This window comes from Nicotiana tabacum, chromosome 13 (assembly GCF_000715075.1).
Source record: "Nicotiana tabacum cultivar K326 chromosome 13, ASM71507v2, whole genome shotgun sequence".
Lineage (NCBI taxonomy): Eukaryota > Viridiplantae > Streptophyta > Magnoliopsida > Solanales > Solanaceae > Nicotiana > Nicotiana tabacum.
Window position 1 is genome coordinate 8929988 of NC_134092.1, and position 24622 is coordinate 8954609.

General features: G+C 36.8%; 1 protein-coding gene across 1 annotated transcript; it reads left to right on the top strand.

Moving 5' to 3' along the window:
- Positions 1 to 11731: 11731 nt before the first annotated feature.
- Positions 11732 to 20356, top strand: LOC107802917 (E3 ubiquitin-protein ligase SDIR1). Its single transcript, XM_016626497.2, has 9 exons — positions 11732 to 11879; positions 15866 to 16044; positions 16165 to 16219; positions 16306 to 16358; positions 16473 to 16701; positions 16828 to 16942; positions 17560 to 17605; positions 18774 to 18899; positions 19662 to 20356. Exons 2-9 carry the CDS (start codon positions 15967 to 15969, stop codon positions 19779 to 19781), a joined length of 822 nt encoding a protein of 273 aa, XP_016481983.1. The 5' UTR covers positions 11732 to 11879; positions 15866 to 15966; the 3' UTR covers positions 19782 to 20356.
- The last annotated feature ends 4266 nt before the right edge of the window (positions 20357 to 24622 follow it).

Genomic DNA, 24622 nt, shown 5'->3' on the forward strand with positions numbered 1-24622 from the left:
ATAGTTAAACCTCACAGGACAGTGATCGGAAGCCGTGAGTTCGAGTAATTTGACTTATAGTGGACTATTTTGTGGACTGTTTCATGTTGCTTTTGGGTTGTCTATTGTGCTGCTGATTTATGGAGTTTGGAAGGATAAAAGAGGCATGGAGAAACGCCACATGTGGTAGGGTAGTAGGTTGGTCGCTCGTCGTTGCAGTTACAGGATAATTGATAACTTGTTGACTGGGTGTATTATGGTATATTTGGGGGGTTTGTTGTATTGAAGGTCCCGGATTGTAATTAGGTTAGTTTTGAGTTGCTGATTGTATTATGTTTGTATCTCGCCTATAGTAGACTTGAGGGAGCAGTAAAATTAGGGGAGATGCTGCCCGTTTTATTTTAGAATCGAGTTATCGTTTGAGATACATAATATACTACCGCCATCTAAATTGTACACGTATTTCTTTGTTATAGGGTTGGCACGCTAGTTGTCGTAAGCTTGTTGTTGAATTGCATTGACGACTTGAGGTATGTTAAGACTATCCCTTCTTTCCTTTTAGCATGATTCAAATTATACACACGACACAAGAAAATTACGTAAATTTCATAAATGATTCTATTCATAGAAATACAAGGGGTGTCTATATTCTTGATTCCCCATGTGAATTATTTTTATATTCTTTATTCACGGGTCCCAGAAAAATACGTATTTGATAAAGTTTGTCCGAAAGGAATATTAATTTTATGATATTCGAGAAATCTTATTAACGTATTTCTTATGCATTTCATGCATTTATACATGTGCATTGACCCATGACCAGAAGGCGTTATATATGCGTATATTATATGCATATGGGATATGGAAAAAGGTTAAGGCGTTATATACGCACCACCACCTAATCAGCTGGTATATGTTGATGATTTTACCCACATTGACCGAGATGATATGATGGGATACCCTCAGAGGCTTGATGATGTTATGTACACCTATACCTATGCATGATACGACATTTACATGCTCGTGCATGACATTATAAATATTTCAGGATTCACAAAGTTATTTAGACTCACAGGTGAAATTCTTTACCCCGTGTTTCATCTATGTATTTGATATACTGATTTTCATGCTTTACATACTCAGTACATTATTCGTACTGACGTCCCTTTTGCCTGGGGACGCTGCGTTTCATGCCCGCAGGTCCCGATAGACAGGTTGAGAGTTCTCCTAGTAGGCTATCAGCTCGGCAGAAGGTGTTTGTGCACTCCACTTGCTCCGGAGTTGCCTATTTGGTCAGTATGATCTGAATATGTATTGTTTGGTATGGCGGGGATCTGTCCTGACCTTTATGATATTTATGTACTCTTAGAGGATTGTAAATATATGTTATGTATACGGATACTGGTATGGCCTTATAGGCCAGTACATCATATGTATAAGTCAGTATATCAAGTTGGGTCACCCTGTATTGAGTATTTCCTCATATTTTATTCTACTTATCTCATGACAGCCTCTCCGGCTCAATTACCTATGATAGTATGATACGAAAGATACGTTATGTTGGTATTCGGTTGAGTAAGGTACCGGGTGCCCGTCGTAGCCCATCGGTTTGGGTCGTGACAAAAGTGGTATCAGAGCAGTTCTGTCCTAGGAAGTCTACAAGTTGTGTCTAGTAGAGTCTTGTTTATGGGTGTACTGTGCACCACACTTATAAGCAGGAGGCTATAGGGCATTTAGGATTGTCACTCTTTCTTCTTAATCTAGATCGTGTGGTAGAGCTCAGTTGTAAGAAATTTAAATTCCTAAATTCTATTTTATTCGTTATACAACGACATCTACATCCAGAAAGACAGTTGGTAAGAGATTGAATGTGGTTGTGGAAGAGTTGAGTTAGAGAAATTCGATTTTGTGTCATGCTTATAATGAGTAAATGTAAGGCCTTCAGTAGATATATGTGTACGACAACATGTGAGCCTCTTGATAAGGAGCCATAAGGCATGAATATCTATATATCCCTATGGTAAAAATCAATGAGAGAATCAGAAGGTAGATACATGTTTCAACAAGTAAAAGAAGCTAGGTGAAGAAGGAACCCAGTTAGTGAAGATTATCTGTATTTACAATTCAGGCAGAGAAATATAAGCATTCTGAGTTACTTTCAACAATAACAAAGATATATTCACTTGACAACACCCACTTCAGTTATGCCCCGTGAGAGCTAACAGATATAATTTAAGAGAATGATGGGATATCAGCATCCAGCTAGGGTTAGAGTAACCCAAAATGGTGGACGGATTGTTATCATTAGCTCACTTTTCCGAGGGATATTGCAAACGTGGTAATGGTTCTCCCTGTGATACACCCAGATGGTACACTCTAGAATAGTACAATCAGATATAAATACTAGAATATTCAAAAATTTCAGAAGATTGGCATTGGAATTCTAGAAGGGATAAATATTTACCTTTGTATGGCTTTTGTCCCTAGTAAAGAGAGAGTGTTAGGCGACCCAAGAGCCAGTGAGTTGAATCAAGGGGAGCTAAAAGTGAAAGAATATTTTGAAGAAGTTTTCATAATAAGGTGATAGATAGAAATATTAGCAGGAGAATAAAAAGAAAGTAAATGAAGCATTATGAGTAAGATGTTATAAATGGGTGATAACGGTAAATCAAAACATGACAAGACTACAGATTCTATAGTCAAGTGAAGGAAAAGACAAGAAGTTACAAGCCTTGAGATAACAAAAGAGTATAAGCCATAAAGTCACGTCCCCATTTCGAGAAATGAGTTGGTGACTCATACATGATTACTAGAAGGAAAAGTTAGACCCCCGGAGTAATAGAAATTAGTATGGCCTACTGAATAAGATAAACTGAACATGAATTCGAGACCAAAGTATTTGATAATAGTTGACATTGTGAGAATTTCAGAGATTGCGTTCCGGGCGATAATTGAATGGACAACAGAAGAATAACTTTTAAAGGTCATTCAGGAAGACGTTTCCCTAAAACAAGCGCTGTGAGCAGAGTTAAGCTTAAGGGACTAAGTGTGCGAGTTACACAAGGTGTCACCTTTGTGTGTAAGAAATTAAATTATCCCTGGTACATAAGGGTTAACACAAGGCAAGTAAGAGTCCGGGAAGATGTGAAAAGATGCCAAATATGAAGAGGTGAAACATTTATAGGTAAATCTTCATAGCAATAAATGTTAGTACTCCCCTAAAGGGGGAAGATGGTGTGATATGGTATTAAGTCAGATTTATGCGGTTAAGGTAACTATGGAATAGTAAAGGAAGAATGTGGTAGAAAGACAAAAGGACTGGAATTGCATTTATTCAGATCCTACGGATATGATACGACTCCAGAATATTATGTAAGCATGACGACGGGGAGAGGCAGAAAGGGTTCCATTACTAGATGTTATTGATAAATAAGTGTAAATGAACATTGGATACATAAGGAGCTAGTGTGCGGGATAAGTTAAGAAAAAGGATATAACTCAAGAGAGATTACACAGAATATAGATATGAGAATGGACTAACGTATAGTTAGTAGTTGATTCAGGAAGAACCTAGCCATGACTAAATAAGCGGATACAGACAAATCAGTAGGTTGTGCAAGATAAACATAGCAAAACCCAACTTAGGGAATTCAATCTCGCAAATATGATGACATCGTAATCCTTGAGAAATATTCAGATAGGAGTTGGGGTTGTTAAAGGTACCGTATAAGTGTTACGAAAAAAAAATGATGCCACTAAGAAGAAAGTCCAAAATTTTTTAGTTCAGAATCAACCTTACGAGCACAAGGGCACAGAGGTAAGTAATTAAGGATAATTATAGGCGAGTAAGAACGTCAAAAATTCTTTCGAGTATACGATGTAATAAGATCGCAGCCTTACAGGAGTCAAAGGGTCCCCCTAAGTCTACAAAGAAAGACTAGCTGAGGAAATAAGGAAGAAGGCTTCAACTTAAGCATAGTGACATAAAGAAGAAATGATCTTGTAACAACAGTATCACTACAACATTGTATGCACTCCATAAGAAAGTGGCACATATCATGGCTAATGAACGGGAAAAAAAATCAAAAGATGATATTTGAGATCATATGAGTTATATGAAATTCAGTATTTGCGGGCAATGAAATAAGCCATGTATTCATGTAACAAGTGGCAGAACGACCATGAAAAGTAATTGCTTAGGTTTAAAGACAACTAAGAAAGCACGAGAAGAATTATCTGACCCACGATTTAGAGTTAGCCGCGGTGATTCATGCACTAAAGATGTGGAGGCACTATTTGTATGGCATTCATGTTGATATCTATACGGATCATAAGTGCCTTCAATATAGCTTCAATCAAAAGGAATTGAATTTATGCCAAAGGAGATGGTTGGAGCTACTGAAAGACTATGACGTTGATATTTTATACCATCCAGGGAAGGCGAATGTAGTAGCCGACGCCCTCAGCCGTAGATCTAAGGGTAGCCTGTCATATTTACAGCCAAAGAAGTGTGGGATAGCCCATGAGATTCATCATCTAGCTAGTTTTGGAGTTCGATTACTGGACTCAGGTGATACCAAAGTTACTATTCAGGACACGGCAACATCCTCTTTAGTAACTGAAGTGAAGGAATGCCAGTATGAGGATCATGTGCTAGCTCATTACAGAGATACATCCCCTCAAAAGGAGAATACACCATTTGAAATTACAGGAGATGGAGTCCTCAGATATCGAGGTCGATAATGTGTTCTAATGTGGCAGGGTTGCGCCAGCAAGTTATGGGAGAAGCTCATTATTCTCGTTATTCTATTTATCCAGGAGCGACGAAGATGTATCATGATATCAAGGGAATATACTGGTGGGACAAAATGAAGAGGGATATAGCAGAGTTTGTTGCTCAATGCCATAATTGTCAGCAGGTTAAGATTGAGCATCAGAAACCCTGTGGATTATTACAGGCTATAGAGATTCCGACTTGGAAATGGGAAGTGATTAATATGGATTTCATCATAGCCTTACCTCGTACCCAATGTAAGTTGGATGCTATATGGGTTATTGTCGATAGACTTACAAAAGCAGCTTATTTTCTGTATGTCAGGACTACCTACTCAATAAAGGATTATGCAAGGCTTTACATTAGGGAGATAGTACGACTTCGTGGTGTCCCTATATCTATTATCTCAGATAGAGGTGCTCAGTTTACAGGTAATTTTTGGAGGTCCTTCCAAAAAGGATTGGGGACTCAGGTAAGTCTTAGTACAACATTTCATCCCCAGACAGACGGTCAGGTTGAACGTACTATTCAGACATTGGAGGATATGCTACGGGCTTGTGTGATGGACTTCACGGGTAGTTGGGATGATCATCTTCCACCTATTGAGTTTGCATATAATAATAGTTATCATTCCACCATACGAAGCTCTTTACAGACCAAAGTGTAGGTCTCTTATAGGATGGTTTGAGATTGGGGAAACTAAGTTAGTAGGACCAGAGTTGCTACAACATGCAGTTGAGAAGATTAAGCTTATAAGGGAAAGGCTATTAGTAGCACAGAGTCGTTAGAAGTCGTAAGCAGATAATCGATGACGAGACTTGGAGTTTCAGGTAGATGACTGGGTATACCTAAAGGTGTCACCGATGAAAGGCGTTATGATATTCGGTAAGAAAGGAAAGCTTAGCCCTCAGAACATTGGACCTTATAATATCATACGCAGAGTAGGCCAGGTAGCATATGAGTTAGACTTGCCTTCCAACTTGGAGTCAGTACATCCAGTTAATCATGTGTCTATGCTCTGCAAGTGTATTGGAGATATTTCTAGAGTTGTTCCAGTTGACGATGTCCAGGTCACAGATCATCTATCATATGAGGAAACTCCCATTGCTATACTAGATAGACAAGTTCGGAGATTGAGAACTAAGGACGTAGCTTCAGTTAAAGTACTTTGGAGGAACAATAATGTGGAGGAGATGACTTGGGAAGCTGAAGAAGACATGAAGTTTAGGTATCCTCACTTGTTTTCGCTTCCGGAGGAGGATCAGACTGAGACATCATAGCCTTAGGTACGTATATGGTACTTGATTCTTATGTTAGATATTATTATTGGTCGTGTGAGGCCATTAGTGTTATTGATGATTGTGACCCAATGTGGCTTTTGTACTGTTGGGTTTGCTGTGTGACAAGTTGGTAGTAGTACCATTACAGAGGAGACTCTGCCAAAATTTCTATAGATTTTTGGAAGTTTAACATTCGAGGACGAATGTTTCTAAGGGGGGAAGATTGTTACACCTTGTGCGTCCCAAGGTGACGTAATGAATATGAGACATTTTAATCATGATTTAAATAATTTTAAAGTCATAATATGGCTATATATGATGTTTGGATAGAAAATATGAAGTTTGGAAAAAATCAGATTAAAGTTGCGCAAAAACCAACTAAGGATTTGCCCTGTAACAAAGCTTTTTGAGAAATATATTTCGCGTGCTATATGAGGTCTTTTTGGGACATACTATATATCAAATTTAAGGTCTTGAATGTAGTTTCAAACTCTCTTAACCGTTCATTCATACGACACCCAGATAAAAGGTTATAAGCATTGGAAGAAAGGTCAATCATAGGGTGCCAAGTAGCACCTTTTTGACTTTTAAAAAAAAGGGATATTTACATCCCATCTCGTATCTTTCTCCATTTTTCGAGAGAGATCGCCCAAATAACACCCCTAAATTTACTCTTAAGCTCTCTACAAGAGCTTCAAACAATATTATCATCCCGGGCACGGAATCAAGAAGCGATAACATTAAAACGATCCCTACGACGTAAGTATCGCTATATCGCCTCTTATTTTCTTTGTAGTTTGAGTTTTAGAAGGTACTTCATAGTTACAAAAACATGAAATTTCTGTATTTAAGTGTTTAAATATCAAGGAATATTGATAAATTCATTTTCTAATAGTTAGACCTCATGGAACGGTGATCGGAAGCCGTGAGTTCGAGTAATTTGACTTATAGTGGACTGTTTTGTGGACTGTTTCGTGTTGTTTTTGGGTTGTCTATTGTGCTGCTGATTTATGGAGTTTGGTAGGATAAAAAGGGCGTGGAGAAACGCTATATGTGGTAGGGTAGTAGGTTGGTCGCTCGTCGTTGCAGTTACAGGCTAATTGATAACTTGTTTATTGGGTGTATTATGGTATATTTGGGGGTTTTGTTGTATTGAAGGGCCCGGATTGTAATTAGGTTGGTTTTGAGTTGCTGATTGTATTATGTTTGTATCTCGCCTATAGTAGGCTTAAGGAAGCAATAAAATCAGGGGAGATGCTGCCCGTTTTATTTTAGAATCGAGTTATCGTTTGAGATACGTAATATACTATCACTATCTAAATTGTGCACGTATTTATTTGTTATAGGGTTGGCACGCTAGTTGTCGTAAGCTTGTTGTTGAGTTGCATTGGCGACTTGAGGTATGTTAAGGCTATCCCTTCTTTCCTTTTGGCATGATCCAAATTATACAAACGACACAAGCAAAATACTCAAATTTCATAAATGACTCTATTCATAGAAATACTAGGGGTGTCTACCCGTGAGGTCCCAGAAAAATACGTATTTGATAAAGTTCGTCCGAAAGGAATATTAATTTTATGATATTCGAGAAATCTTATTAACGTATTTCTTATGCATTTCATGCATTTATACATGTGCATTGACCCATGACCAGAAGGCTTTATATATGCGTATATTATATGCATATGGGATATGAAAAAAGGTTAAGGCGTTATATACGCACCACCACCTAATCAGCTGGTATATGTTGATGATTATGCCCACATTGGCCGAGATGATATGATGGGATACCCTCAGAGGCTTGATGATGTTATGCACACCTATACCTATGCATGATACGACATTTACACGCTCGTGCATGACATTATAAATATTTCAGAATTCACAAAGTTATTTAGACTCACAGGTGGAATTCTTTACCCCGTGTTTCATCTATGTATTTGATGTACTGATTTTCATGCTTTACATACTCAGTACATTATTCGTACTGACATCCCTTTTTGCCTGGGGACGCTGCGTTTCATGCCCGCAGGTCCCGATAGACAGGTTGAGAGTTCTCCTAGTAGGCTATCAGCTCAGCAGAAGGTGTTTGTACACTCCACTTGCTCCGGAGTTGCCTATTTGGTCAGTATGATCTGAATATGTATTGTTTGGTATGGCGGGGATCTGTCCCGACCTTTATGATATTTATGTACTCTTAGAGGCTTGTAAACATATGTCATGTATACGGATACTGGTATGGCCTTATAGGCCAGTACATCATATGTATAAGTTATATATCAAGTTGGGTCACCCTATATTGAGTATTTCCTCATGTTTTATTCTACTTATCTCATGACAACCTCTCGGGCTCATTTACCTATGATAGTATGATACGAAAGATATGTTATGTTGGTATTCGGTTGAGTAAGGTATCGGGTGTCCGTCGCAGCCCATCGGTTTGGGTCATGACAATAATGGTCGAGTTAGTGCTTGCTCGAACTCGAAATAAAAGTAGCTCGTAAGCTTAGTACTCGAGTGAATGATTCAAACTCGATGTAATGTATTAGTACTCGAGTGAATGATTCGAACTCGATGTAATGTAGCCCGTAGGCATAATGTTTGAGTGAATGCTTGCTCGAACTCGAAATAAAAGTAGCCCGTAGTCTTAATAGTCGAGTGAAAGATTCGAACTCGACGTAATGTAACCCGTAGGCATAATGGTCGAGTGAGTGCTTGCTCGAACTCGAAATAAAAGTATCCCGTAGGCTTAGTAGTCGAGTGAATGATTCGAACTCGATGTAGTGTTGCCCGTAGGCATAATGGTCGAGTGAGTGCTTGCTCGAACTCGAAATAAAAGTAGCCCGTAGGCGTAATGGTCGAGTGAGTGCTTGCTCGAACTTGAAATAAAAGTAGCCCGTAGGCTTAGTAGTCGAGTGAATGATTCAAACTCGATGTAATGTAGCCCATAGGCATAATGGTCAAGTGCTTGCTTGCTCGAACTCGAAATAAAAGTAGCCTGTAGGCTTAGTAGTCGAGTGAATGATTCGAACTCGATGTAATGTAGCCCGTAGGCGTAATGGTCGAGTGAGTGCTTTCTCGAACTCGAAATAAAAGTAGCCCTTAGGCTTAGTGATCGAGTGAGTGCTTGCTCGAACTCGATCTTGTTTGCATAATAAATCTTGAATATAGGATATCGGTAAAGAAGAGGGCTTTCTTTACAAGTCATTATTAATGTGTTCATGTTTTGCGTCAGGGCTTGGGCCAGCTACATAAGCATGGTTCGTTTTGACCATTTGGCTCTTACATTGTTTCCTGTCGAGACATTGTTTTTCATGAAATAACGAAGTAACTTCCTTTGCACCGAACTTGATAATCATCACAGATGCGTTCAATGATAAAGCCCCCAGTATACGAGGTTGATTTTAAAGAGGCCTCAGATACTCAACAGTAGTATCGTTTTAGGCGTTACATGTTCCAATTGCTTGGTAGTTGATTACCATTTTATCAGACCGGGTTTGGAGGATTTCTGTTATATGGCCGGTATCGATCTCTGGTCGACCTTTGCTTGGTAGTTCTTTTAGTAATGGGCCTAGAAATCAACTGTTCATCTTCGACTCTTATTTTGGATTGATATCGACTGTGCACATCGGTCCAAGTAATAGCTGGGTACTCGATCAGATTTTGCTTCAGCCGCCGTGAAGCAATCGAGCTCCGCTCGTTTAGACCTTGAGTGAAAGCTTGAACAGCCCAATCGTCTGTGACTGGTGGCAGATCCATTCGTTCCATTTGAAAACGAGATACAAATTCCCTTAGCATCTCGTTATCCTTTTGTATTACCTTGAATGGGTCCGACTTTCGGGTCTCGACTTTTATGGCTTTGGCATGTGCTTTTACGAAGAAATATGCAAACATAGCAAAATAATCAATAGAGTTAGATGGTAAATTATGATACCATACCATTGCCCCCTTTAACAGGGTTTCACCGAATTTTTTTAATAATACAGATTCGATCTCATCATCTTTCAAATCATTACCTTTGATGGCACACGTATAAGAAGTGACGTGCTCGTTGGGGTCAGTCGTTCCGTTATAGTTGGGTATTTCGGGCATACGAAATTTTTTGGGGATTGATTTTGGGGCCGCGCTCAAGGGAAAAGGTTTTTGCACGATATTTTTGGAATCCAACCCTTTTATCATTGGTGGATCCCCCGGGATCTGATCGACCCTAGAGTTATATGTTTCTACTTTTTTATCGTTGGCTTCGACTCGCTTTGTGAGTTCCTCGAACAATTTAGTAATTTCGGGAGTAGTCCCCGATTATTGCTCATTTGACTTCACTATGGCTGGCTCCGTTCTGTGGGTGATTTCTAGAGGAGTATTGGGCTCCGGCCTACTTTGTAGCTGCGTTTGGCTTTGCAACTGAGCTATAGCTGCCTGTTAGGCTTGCAACATTTTGAAAATCATACACAAGCTAACGCCATTTTCCTCAACATTTTGGGTATCTCGATCTGCAGATCGAGTGCCACCATGAATGCTATTTTCGGGTTCAGCATATAGATTCGTCTCAATGGCTACATGTGAATTGATAGCTATCGGCGCTCCGATTCGAACTCCAACGGCATTTATAAGTGTTCTTTCGGTACTGGGTGTCAAGTTATTATTTTCATCTTAAAGACCGGCTCCGTTGTCGATTGGTGAAGCCATTTGATCAATAATTAGTCGTTGCTAATCCGAAATTCAAGATATTTTCAGAAACAAGCGTAGAACACAATGGCGTGTTTTTTCAGATTTGTATCAAATAACCAATGTTATACTTAGCCCGATGGTGTGCGCCAAACTGTTTACCCGAAAAATCGGATATAGTTAAATTTGTATATGGTTTTAAGGACACGTGATATAACTTGATACAAATTGTAGAGTGAAATGTAAAAATCTCTATATTTGGCAAATGAAATGAAATATAAAGTAGAGAAAAAGGAAACGTTGATGAACAAGGCAACGTCCTCCCCTTGAATGTGTTAACATCCCCCTCTTATATTAGAGGGATCCTACTTTATCTATAATAATAAAAATATATAGTGGAGGACCCACGATGAATTGTCTTTTCCTCGATTTCCGCCAAGATTCTCTCCCATAGTGCGGTTGCAACGGCTCTTGTCTGCAAGCTCGATATTGGTTCGAGCTCGGTATTGGATCGAGCCATCGGCCTTGGTTCGAGCTCGATTCTGAATATGGGTCTCGATATTCGGGGTGAGTGTTGGTCGGTCTATGTATCTTCGATTATCTCCGCTTTGCCTCGTAATTCAATTTGGATATGAGCTCGATAATGATACCAAGCTTGTCATTGATCGGTCTTAAAGCTCGAAACTCGACGCCCTTACTTCGGACCTCGACCGAGCTTGTCATGCAGATACTCTTTGATTGAAACATTATCGTCTCGACCAGTCCGTACGACTGACTCAATCGGTTTTGACCGTACACAAAGTACACTTTATAAAAAAATTGATCATTAAAACAAATATTTTTTGTATCAAGCATAAATGTTAATCTCACAAAATATTTTTCTTGAAACACCATTTATTTATAAAAAAAAATTTAAAGTAAATATATTTTGCATTTTGGCCGAGAGATGGACCATTTCTCACCAATTAGCTGGCCAAAGAAAATTAGATCAAACGATACCGTACCATATAGCAACCCGATTTCAAAAACCACTCACGATTTCAGACACACATTTTTACTTTTTAGTGCGGTGCGTGTGCGTCCGAGTCAATTTCTGGGTCTTTTCTGACTCGTTCGCTCATCATTCATCAAATTCCTAAATTAGATTGCCGATTCCAATTATTCGCCTTAATTAAAACGCTGTAAGTAATTAATCTCCTCTCTCTGAATCTCTCTTTTCCATTTTGTATAACATGTACCTTCTAGAAACTTCCGTCATACGAAGGATTCAATTTTGATGCACCGAAAATTTTGTTAATTGTATAAACTATGTAACTCTGCGCGAATTTTCTTTTTTCATGCTGAATATTAGCTATTTGTTGATAAATTTTTGGGGTTTTAGGCGAAATTGCATTGTTATTTTTTAATCATATTTTGATTAAAATAGGTGTATTTTGCTTCTAATTTTGATTTTAGTAGTATGTAGAAGGTAATGAACATTTTCTATTGTGCTTTATGAAACTAAACATGTAAGCTAAATCCAATAGCTTTGGCTGAGATCCTGTGTATGTGTTAAATTTGGGGTTTTAGGCGAAATTGCGCAGTTGTAGCAATTGTTAAATGTTTTAAGATATTTTGATTAAATTATGTATATTTTTCTTGGAATTTCGATTACAAGTATAGAAGGTAATTGGACGTTCGATTGTACTTTATGAAACTAAACATGTTGTAAAATTGCCCTTGAGAGACAGGGGCGAATGTACAATATAAGCTATGGGTTAAGCTGAATTGCTGAATCCATTAGGTTTCTCTCAGACCCTGTATATGTGTTAAAACAATTTGCTACTTTGTATTCAGTTTTAGCAACAATAAGTATTTTTTCCTATTGCGATTATAATAGATGTATTTTGATTGGAATTTTGATGTTAGTAGTAGAGAAGGTAATGAACATTTTCTATTGTACTTTATGAAACTAAACATGTTGTAAAATTTCCTGTGAGAGACAGGGCAATATACAATATAAGTTATGGATTAAGCTGAACCTAGTAGCTTTGGCTCATCCACTGCACATGTTTAAAAAATCTACTAAATATGTACAAATATTAAATTTTGAATCTAGTGACTCTAGTAGTAAGTGGGTTAAGTGGCATCCCAAACCCATAAAGTTCTAATCGTGGATCCGACTATGCTTGGAGACTCTTAAGAAAACTTTCTTTTGTGTCATTGTGGAAGTAAAGCGATTCTAACTTGTTATGGATGGAACTTTTGTATTTGATAAATCACGATACATTGGCTTCCTATAATGTACTGACAAAAAAGTGAACTTTTTCTTGCTAAAGATGCTCTTTGACGGCCAATTACGAGTCTATTAGTGTGAAATCTCGGAGTTGATAGGTTACAAGTCTTTTAGCTTAAGAGTTATATGAACTCATCTACATTATGAGTGCAATACTAATACTACCTGGTTTACTTGGTCCCTCTTTCTAAAACATTTGCCTTAAGTCAATGTGAATATCCTGCCAGTTGGTATTAAACATGCCCGAGCTTCCCTTGTGTTGGAAGCTACATTGGCATGACTATGTTATTAGGTGATGGCTGTGAGTAGGGGTGGGTCGGGTCGAATACGGGTAATGCAAAACGGATAAATTATCTGCCCGACCCATATTTAATACGGATAGAAAATGGGTTAACCGGCGGATAATATGGTACCCATATTATTCATGGCTTTTTGAATATGATCATCTTTGGGAGAATTTCTAGTCTCCCAAGTTTGAGGAACCCACAATTTGAGTCTTTACAAATGTAAAAGTTGAACCCATTAGTTATCTATTTTCTAAGTGGATAATATGGTTCTTATCCATATTTGACCCGTTTTTAAAAAGTTCATTATCCAACCTATGTTTTAGTGGATAATATGGATGGATAACTGATTTTTGTATCCATTTTGCCACCACTAGCTGTGAGGAAGGATAGAATACAAAGGTGTAGTCAATTGGGGCACATGTGTATACATTAGAAATTTTGGAGTTACTATACATATAGTACTCTTCTTGGCTTTTTGCTTTAATCAACACATTCTCTCCTTCTCAATATTTATTGTACGTAGTCCATCTTTTATCTTCTTGGTAATTGTTAATTTGAATTGATATCAATGGTATCAGAGCATTCAAACTGTGCATTGATTCTTCCATTGCATAATTGTATTCAGAAGCTTGAGATAGCTTCGTCAGATGGTTACCTAGATCGATTTTTCGAAGGTCTTTGATGGCTAATTCTCAGGTATCAATTGTGATTATCACAATCATGCCCTATATTTTCATCTGTCTGACTCTACAAGTGCTAGTCTAACTTTGATTTTGTTTATTCGCTTGGGAAATCGTTAACTCTTAGCTAGATAGTTTTTCCCCTAGCTAAGAACAAGTGAGGTTGGTGATAAAAGATATAGTCAAAGAAGAAGATCTAAATCAAAAGACATTCTCACTTCTACCTAGATGGTCACTGTCTGATCGATTAGGCAGTTGAAACAACAATAACGACGACGACAAACCCAGTGTAAATCCCACAAATGGGGTATGGGGAGGGTACTATGTACGCAGATCTTACCCCTACCTTGGGAAGGTAGAGAGGCTGGATGTGTACAATGCATGCCTTCTTGGAGACCTCTATGGGATGGTGTATATGGAATGCCTCAAGTGTCAGTATATAGGAAAAGATCAAAGTTTTAAAACTATTAATATCCATGCATAGCCTTAAATAGTGTCAAATTAATGCAACTTGAAACTCATGAAGTCTTCGATGGATTCTAGGATAACCCAAAGCCACTATGACTATTCGTTGTTCAGTAATGAAGAGGGAATAGGGTTGTCAGTATTCTCGTCTATGTAGATGATATTTGATGACAGAGAATGATATTGAGTTAAAACAAGAAGCAAAGAGGAGCTTGCGGCAGAAGTCTAAGATCTAGGGGAATTATGATACTTCAGAGGGATTGAGTTTGCAAGGTTAAAAAGTGGAATATTGATGAACTAACAAAAATATGTTCTATGGCTGATATCTGAACTGGGCTAGGGGAAGCAAAACCAGTCATACCCACTAGAGCATAAGCTTTAATTGATTCTCTGCAAATTATTACCAGTATGCGAAGCTGGAAAGACATTCTCCTTTGAAGGATGTGAGTTGTTATCAAAGATTAGTTGGCAAATTGCTGTATCTAACCAAGACAAGACTTGATATACCTTTTCTATTTAAAAATCCAAACTCTTTGGTCATTTATGGAAATCATGCTTGGAGGTTGCTTTAGTGGTAATCAAATACATAAGAAGGAGCAAGGTATACTGATGGCTGCAGTTGCTCCAAGAACAGTATACTGATGGCTGCAGTTGCTCCAAGAACAGTGTGGTTCATTGTGACTTTGATTGGGTTGCATGTTCTAACACTAGACAATCAATCATGGGATACATGGTGAAGCTTGGAGTTCTTTGATTTCTTGGAATTCAAAGATACAAGATACTGTATTAGGAGCTAAGCAGAGGCAGTAGCATGAATTCTGCAGTGGCTGAAGTTTTAGGTTGAGTGATGTTTTAAGGGAGCTGAGAGTTGAAATGCAAAAACCGGAGAAGCTGTGTATTGTGACAGTACGTCTGCAGTCCAAATAGGGGGAAATTCATTTCAAAAGATGACAACATATATTGACATTGATTGGCGTTTTGTGGGTGAAAAAAATTCAACAAGGTTTCATATAAGCCAAACAAGTTTCCACTAAGGAGCTAATATCTGAATTTTTAGCAAAAAGATTGGATAGGACACTAGATGATCATTTCTTGGCAAGGGGTGTTAAACATTCTACTCTCTCAAGTTTGAGGAGTGTTGAAAAAGACACATTGGCAGTGATTCTAGGTGGTGAATGTGACATAATTGATTACTGTGAGGAAGGATAAAATACAACGATATAATATAGTCAGTAGGTCGGTTATGGGTGATGGAAATTGGTATTGTACATACTTTACTCTTCTTACATAAATGGACACATTCTCTTTTCTCGGTATTTCTTGTCCTAAGTCCATCTCTGCTTCTTGTGAATTGAGCTATTAATCTTCATTGATAACAGTTTGCATTAGTGTTGTCTGGTGTAGTAGATTAATGTTTGTACTGGGCATGGTTTCTCACTTCACTTTCTCTGGATTTCCAGTTAATTCCACCTCTTCAGTGGTATTTGGCTGCTTGGCTGCTGAACCTTCTATGAACTATCAATTTTTTTTGTGCTGAAATAGCTTTTGTACAACTTCAAACATGAGTTTTGTTTTCCGAGGCACTAGAGCAGATATAGAACCTGGTTTTCCAGGATTGATCCCCGAGCGCCGTGCAGTGGTAATTTCTTACATCTCCTTTTGATGTCTAGAGTGCTCTAAATGCTTCTAGTGATAGTTACATTCATTATCTGTTTTACTCATCTTGTGTACCTTTTCTTTTTTTCTTTTCCACATTCAGCGAGTCCATGCAGCCCGGCCGGTTAATACTAACTCACTAGCTTTTCTTGTCACGGGTACCTGTAGCTTAGATCCCTTTGTTATTTTTATTTTTTGGTCTGATTTACCTACAACTTTCGATGTAACCACTTTGTTGTGACAGTGCTCTTGCTGTTCATGATTCTGAACTCTCATCAAATGTCACCCAATTTTCTGGTAAGTAGCCTCTTAACGAGTTATATTGGAGCATGTGTATTTTATTGAATTAAATCTGGTCCTTAATTTATTCAATTGGAACTTTGTCTGTTTTGCATTAAATCTACCTTGCAGCTGTGGTTGGTGCTCGGTGTCTTCTTTATGGCAACGACCCTTAGGATGTATGCAACGTGTCAGCAGCTTCAAGCCCAGGCACAAGCTCATGCTGTTGCTGCCAGTGGCCTTCTTGGTCCTACAGAGTTGCGGCTACATATGCCCCCATCTATAGCACTTGCAACCAGAGGACGGTTGCGAGGGCTCAGACTACAGCTTGCACTTCTTGACAGGGAGTTTGATGACTTAGGTGAAAATGCAAGCATCTCTGATCTTGAGCATTTTCTGGTTTTATAAAAATTCAGAAACCAAATCTTGTCTTGAAATGATCTTAAAAGGTGTGGGAAGTTTATTGATATTTTTCTGGTACTAGCAGATTACGAAACATTGAGGGCACTGGATAATGATGATGTTCCTACAACACCATCAATGACCGAGGAAGAGATAAATGCTCTTCCTGTTCACAAGTACAAGGTTTCTGGACCCCAAAGGTCTGTTGTGTGAAATTTGTTACTACTTTTAGCTTCCCCATATTTTTGACTTCCAGCATTTGCTGTACCAAGTTGACACCTAAAACGGTCCACTGCCTTCTTCCTCTCTTCTTTGTTAACTTCCATCTGTGGCCTTATGATTTAGCAAAATGAGGAGGTTGATGCCAGTTTTAATCAGTTGTCAGAAGATTACCAAACTATGGTTTCAACTTGTGATCTCTCAGGTTGCTGGTGTCCACCTTGATTTGGTCTCATGCATGCTGGAAATTTATTAACTACAACATAGTTTTGTATTAATGTAGTCAAAACCTAAAATTCTACGCAGCGAGATTTGTTAGAGTGCGTAGGTTATAGTATTAATTTTCACTATTCTTGCTCCTTTTTGGAAGGTTAGGAATTTTTATTTCTCAATTTCTCTGATGAAGTTATGGACTATTAAGTATCCGTATGTCAGTTCTTTTCTTTTTTATTTATGCCGGAGACTCCCTTCCTCGCAAAATGTTTTTTGCTATAATCTTGTTAGAATTGATTAGTGTATATCTGATAGTATGGTGCCATGACTCTCATTCAGTAATATCTTGGCTTCTCTTGATCCTGATGATTGCTCTTCTTGACAGTGCTGGTTCATCAACACACCCGGCATCTTCTTCAGGGTCCATTGAGGTACCTCATTTTCTAGCCCTTTCTTGAAGCTTGTAAAAGAAGTGCCTGCCCAATAATTTATCTTTTGGAGTTGTTTTTGACCTTGCATTTTAGTGTCCTTTTCGTCTGAACAATTGATTTGCAGGAATGATATTTGCATGACTTATCTATAAAACACAATGTGATGATGCATCCTATTTTCACTACTCCCTCTGTTTCATTATATGGAGGTGTTTGACTGGGCACGTATTTTAAGAAAGAGAGGAAGACTTTTGGAACTTGCGGTCTTAAACATACCATAGACATTTTTATGGCTATAAAAGGCTTGTCATTATGGGTAAAATGAGAAGTTTGAAGTTAAATTATTTCCAACGATGGAAGTGTGCCATTCTTTTTGGAACATATTAATAAGGAAAGAACACCACATAAAGTGGAACAGAAGGTGTATGACCTTTTTAGTAAGTTCCCAATGTCTTTACCACAATTTATGTTTTGATGACAAACTGATCCTTGTCCAGTGACACCGAAGTGTATGCAAAAAGTTAAATCTAATATTAGAGAGGTGTTTCACCTGATTCAAGTGAATCATTGATCTAATTTCATGGTTTATAGTAGATGCTGCTCCTATGCTCACGGCATTGCGCAGCCCCTAAGCTCTGTGCCTAAACTAGCCAATTCTAATTTTTCTTATTTCTTTTTCTCTTCATATTGAATCTAGTCTTTCTGAGAGGGTCTTCCTCCAGAGACGTTAGAGCTCATGTTCAGACAGAAAGTATAATATGGAGCCTCGTCAGAGAAGTTCTCAACCTTTGGTAGGAACCTCCCGGCTCTTTGAGAAACTGCTTCATTTACTTTATATTCTGAGGCTCTTCTCCTCAACTCTACCGTAAACCAAGATTCTCAAAAGATTGGAGCACATTTTGATCTATGACTATTAAGACTATAGCAATGAAGCTCTAAGGCAACAAAAGACGAGAACTACCTTGCTGCATTGGTATCCTCTACTACTAAACCTTCACTTCGTTTTCCTCGTTTATTGCATGGTTGATGAAATAAAAACCGAGTCATGTTGGTGATCTGTATTTTGCGTGACAGACTCTTATATTATTTGCCAACTGTTTTTTGTTCATCAAGATTTCATTGTTTCGTTACGGGAAAAATGATGAACTTATTATTGTATTTCAAGCAGAAGAAGCAAGAACCTGCAACTGCTGTAGGAGCTACAAAGAACCCTGATGACGAACTAACTTGCAGTGTCTGCTTGGAGCAAGTCAATGCTGGGGAACTTGTTCGCAGCTTGCCTTGCTTACATCAGGTTAAGTATTTTGATAGTTACTTTTATTCTTGTGTCCAGCTCCTGAAAAGGGTAGTCTTCTAGCATGAAAGTGTATCACACATTATTACCTTCACAAAATCCCTGTTGAGCAAATTTCCATAGATTAGTAAGAGTTTTTGATTTTGTTTTTAGTATAGACAATCATCTTAACTATTTTGAGATCTCACTTTATTATTGTAAGTATCATAAGACGGAAGAGATTTATGGTTTAATTACCAACAGGCACCTAGAAGAACTTGTGGATAGTATAGAGAAAACCAAGTATTATCTCTTTTGTACGTTTTATTTATTGGTATAGTATAGTTTAGCTCTATTATCAGGGTCCCATGATTTGTGCTTTCAAGTTTTCAAGGAGAACCCTTTTTTTTGGGGGTTGGGGGGTTGGGGGGGGGGGGGGTGGGGGGGGTGTTGTTGAGGATAAAAATTTCCCTAGTTTAAGCTAGTAGCAGTGGAGTCGGTGGTGGACGCACGTGGTGGCAAGCGGGAACCCGCTTCATCAAAAAATAATACTGTGTATATGTATAAATTAGGATTAAAGCTGCGTAAATTTTGTATAAATATTTTATTTGAACCCACTTGACAACTACTATTTTACGACTAAAGTTATGTACTTCTAAGATTGAACCCGCTTGCACAAAATCCTGGGTCCGCCACTGTGGAGTTAATAGTATTTAGTATATGTATATGTGTATATTGTCGCAGAGCAGGTGTGTATTTTAATTTATATCTTTTGTGTTGCAGTTCCATGCAAACTGCATTGACCCATGGCTAAGGCAGCGGGGAACTTGCCCTGTCTGCAAATTTAGGGCCGGGTGGGATGAGAATGGACAAGGAGAAGTTGATGCTTATGATATGGTGTAGTTTCTGTACGGTGATAGACTACTGTATCTCTAACTTATTTGTAACACCAACGTCAATACACACAATACATGTATATGCACGCAGAAGCCTGAATCAACATGAGTCTCGTATGGCACTCTGTAATTGTGCAAAGTAGCAGAAATATGTCACATTGGTAAATATTAGCTCAGTCTTCTAATCTTATCAGGCTGCAGAGGTGAGAGCTCTCGATCGAGGACAACCTTTTGGCCTGTGCAGATTAATGTATCTGTTTCCTCCCATCATTGTCCTGAAATTTTTTGTTCTCTGGAAATTTTAGCTGTTGAGGGAATGCATTTGTCGAATATGGCTATCTTTATTAACAAAAAATTTCAGGAAATTGATCCCATGTTAGAAATCTTCCTTTTATTTGTAGTTTGGTTCTAATTAGTCTTTTACGTCGAGAGATATGACTAAAAATATTTTGTTTTTGATACTATGAAACGCTACATATCTTTACTCTTATGTGGATGGGGCTGATGAACCTTGAATCCTTGAATTTTGTACTTAACAGCAGCAACAAAGGAGCAAGTCTTTTTTTTTTTGGCTCCAGTAAATATATCATTGTCCTACAAGAATTCCTTTTACTGCTATGGTAGAGAATATGATTTTGCTTAGTGTAACAACGAAGAATTGAATAATCATGTGAGGTTATGGGTTCTGTTCTTACTATGTACAGGGTTACTCATGTCCTCTTAATCATCCTATGGAGCTAATTAATGCTATACAATGTCTTTCACCTTTTTCACAAAGTTAACTCTTTTGCACGAACGGGAGCCTTGGCGTAACTGACAAAGTTGTTGCCATGTGACTAGGAGGTTACAGGCTCTTGCAGAAATGCAGGGTAAGACTGTGTATTATAGACCCTTGTGGTTCGGTCCTTCCCCGGACCCTGCGTATAGCGAGAGCTTAGTGCATCGGGCTGTCCTTTACTCTTTTGCATATATATATATATATATATATATATATATATATATATATATATATATATATATATATATATATATATATATATTTTATAAAGGATTACGATGCGAGGGCACCCTATTTGCTCGTCCCCATCATGTATTCATTTTTGGGTACTGATTTTTATTTTCATCGCGGTAGTCGTACCGGATCATCTAAAAAAGCCACATGCATCTATCAATATTTTTTAAGATTCCAAGCAACACAAAGCCGTCTATATATTCCTCCGTTGTGAAAGCCAGCTCTGATTTTTCTCGCCCCTTAGATTTATGTCATCATGATTTGACTTTCGTTTGATTGATGCGACTACCTTAAAAGATTCTTCACAATATTTCCATTCACATAGGAGTATTATAGTCTGTTGTATAGGAGTATTGTAGTCTGTTTGGTTTAGCTGGAATAATTAACTTGTTTTGATAAGTGTTTTTTTTTTAAAAGGAGCCAAGAGTTTATCGGAAACATCTTCTCTATCTCTATGAGGTAGGGGTAAGGTCTGCGTACACACTATCCTCCCCAGACCCCATTTATGGGATCAAACTGAGTTTGTTGTTGTTGTTTTTCAAAAGTACCTTTGGTGAGAAGCATGTTTGACCAAGCTTTTAAAAAGTGTTTCTAAATCTATTTTTTTCAAAATTACTTCTCAAAAAAGTGAATATGAGAAGAAGCTACTTTTTTTGCTTCTCCAAAACTGTTTTTGCTTCTCATCAAAAACACTTTTTTTTTCTTAAAATTTTGGCCAAACATTTCAACTTTGGGAAAAATTCACTTTTTTTGAAAAAAAAAATACTTTTCAACTTGGAGAAGCTCGGCCAAACATGCTATTAGTCTTTTAACGTCACTGCAGAAATTATAGTGTTTGATCATATTATGTTAAGGCATTTTTTCTTAGTTGATAAAAGAAAATTGATACGGCAGTATTATTTGGTAGAAGTATACTTATTAAAATATGACAAGTTATGAAAGAATGATTTTAAGATCAACAATGTTATGTAAGAGTAAATTTGTGATTATACTAATCCTATAAAAAAAAATGGGGTTTAATGAAAACACAATCACAAATATGTATGGGGAAAAAAACGCAAAAATAAAAGAAGAAAAAATTAGCATTACATTGCAGTACTTTAAACAACAAAATTTTTACATGTAAATCTCGACGATAATCAATAATGATAACCTGATAAAAACGGAAACAATTATATAACATGTTAAAATATATTGATAATATAAAAAAAAAATCATTGTCAAATGCATATAATTTAAATCCTAACGTATAACAAGGCCTAGACAAGTAGGCAAAGGACAATAGAGTTTCCAAATTAAGAAAGTTAAATGGAAAGAGCATAGGGCGCAGGCAATGAAGTACTCGTTGTGTAGTATGTATCAACTTCCCTGTGTATGTTATCAGCGAGATTTCTGGGCTATCTTTCTCATGCAGATTTCAACTGTACTCTATATATTTAAATAAGTGAATGAGTGGTTATTTGAATTAGGTCTTCTTCTTATTTTTTCATTACCACTAAAACAATGAAATGAAAAAGTTTTGATTCACCAACAAAGGGTTGTTAGTTGATCGAGTGGTAAGTACTCTTTCATCCTTAACAAGAAGTATCAGATTTGAATCCTGAATATGAAATCACCTTTATTAGGGAGCGATTTATCCCCGTTACCGAATAGAAAACTAAAAAAAAGAAAAAGTTTTGATTGATATTAGCTTCGGCGGTAGATGTTCACGGTAAAGGTAACAAAACAAGTTTGATTTGACAAACAAATTTATTGTCTTGTCCAGACATAAAAAGGTATGGTGTAAAATCAAATAGGCTTCTCATTAGAATCCTAAGGTAATATAGGTATAGCTCTTATAAGAGTGAAAAAGCTAAGTCCTTTTAAATGAGAATAATCAAACCTACGATTATAAGCAAAGGTACATTAGTTCCTCCCAAGCTCAATGGTCATGTCATTGCACTTGATCATGAAACTCGTGCTCGTGTTTCCTTCTTCTCCGGTTAGAATGGATTTACAAGTAATTAGTTTATGATTTTAAGTTATATATATGGTTAGCGACAAAAAAAATTACACCATCAAATTATTTTTACTTGTTGCGGTAGATACAATCGGGCCAGATGGAGGGTCGAACCACTAAAGCAAAGGCTTTAGGGCCCCCAACTTTTGAGCATTCCATTTTTTTAAAATTAATAATGTAATTTTTCTTATAGTTAATCTCTCTTAAAAAAATACTACTATTGACTATTGTATGATAAAAAAAATACAGTATATGATTTTATTAAAAAATAAAAGAGAACGATTTAGCCATATGATTGATGGTGACAGATGAAAATTTTCATTCTGATATTAATATTCTTTTTCTTTTCTTTACCTTCTCATAAGTAATAAAATTTATACCATGTACTTTCCTTTTTTTCATGTCGTTAATTTATCCATTCTCTCAAAAATAAGGGCAAAGGCATTGAATAAATTAAATTGTGTATTTCTCTTTTCTTAGTTTTCAAGCATTGCAAAAAGCGAACTGAATCAGTGAAAATTTGTAGTGATGTCAAATTATCAACTTCTAAAATCAGGTTATATTATTTTAACTTCTATTGTCTTATAATTAAATTTTACCTCTGGTAAGTTCTACTTATATGTGTATATTGCTTTTTATTGAATATTAGAATTCAAACGTGTAAATCAGATTACTCAAAATACACAAAAAGAAAAAAGAGGAGAAAAACTGAACTTCAATACCATCTCAAAAGGAGTTATGTAAACAATATCTTAAGCAAAATTAGATGGATTGGATAAATTATCAACTGAAAAAGAAATATAAAGAGAATCTATTGTAAAAACTTAATAACTTTACATCTTAAAAAACTAAAAAATTAACTTTAAATAAAATTACATAAATGAACTGTACATGCCTTTAACTATAACTAATCTTGAATATTCTGTCTGCTCGACACTCTAAATATACATGCCTTTAACTATAACTAACTCATACAAGAACAACAATTATACCATAATTTTAAGTTTTTTGGGATCGATTAAATGAATCTTCATTATAGTTCCATTTGGATCTGTTTTGTCCAAATATTGAATAATTTAGTTATTTATTTAACAGCAAAAAAACCTCTTACATTTTCTTTCCATAGACACAAACCTTCAAAAAATTGAAAAGATTTCTAGGAAAGACTCTTGAAATTGAGGAATAGGAGAGTAGAGAGCATGGTCTACCTATATACTGGTATCTCACTAGAAACAACATAAAAAATGAAAAGCATCCCAAGAGATGGAAAATAACAAAAATATTACCTAGATCATAGTATTTGTTCTTTTTAGATTGTGACACACCCATCAACAATTTTAATTATAAGTGTACTTGTCTCGACTATTTCTTTTTAATCTTTCTAAGAATCTAGATTAATTAGAACTGCAATAATTTTAATATAAATTTAATTAGTTAAAACGACAAATATTTGTTTAGTGTAATTAACAAAGAGTTAATCATATTCCCATGAAGGAGCGTGGATATTAAGAGGTCGTTTTGTACAATGGTGAAATAAACAAAGATATCTTATGGGATGTGATATCACAAGGAACCGGCTATACCACATTTTATATAAGATAGCCAATCTTACAATTTTAATGTAAAACTTATTTCGGAATTAACTAAATCCTATTATCAAATATGAGATAAATACATTTTTAAATTCTATCCTGAAATTATGGGTGAAATTAAAAAATAGCCAGATTTACAAGTGGTAATTGAAAAATAGTCACCGTTTCAAAAGTAATCGAAATTTAGCCATTTTTCATGCAAATATAAATATGAACGAAAACACTGTTCAAAATCCGTATAATAG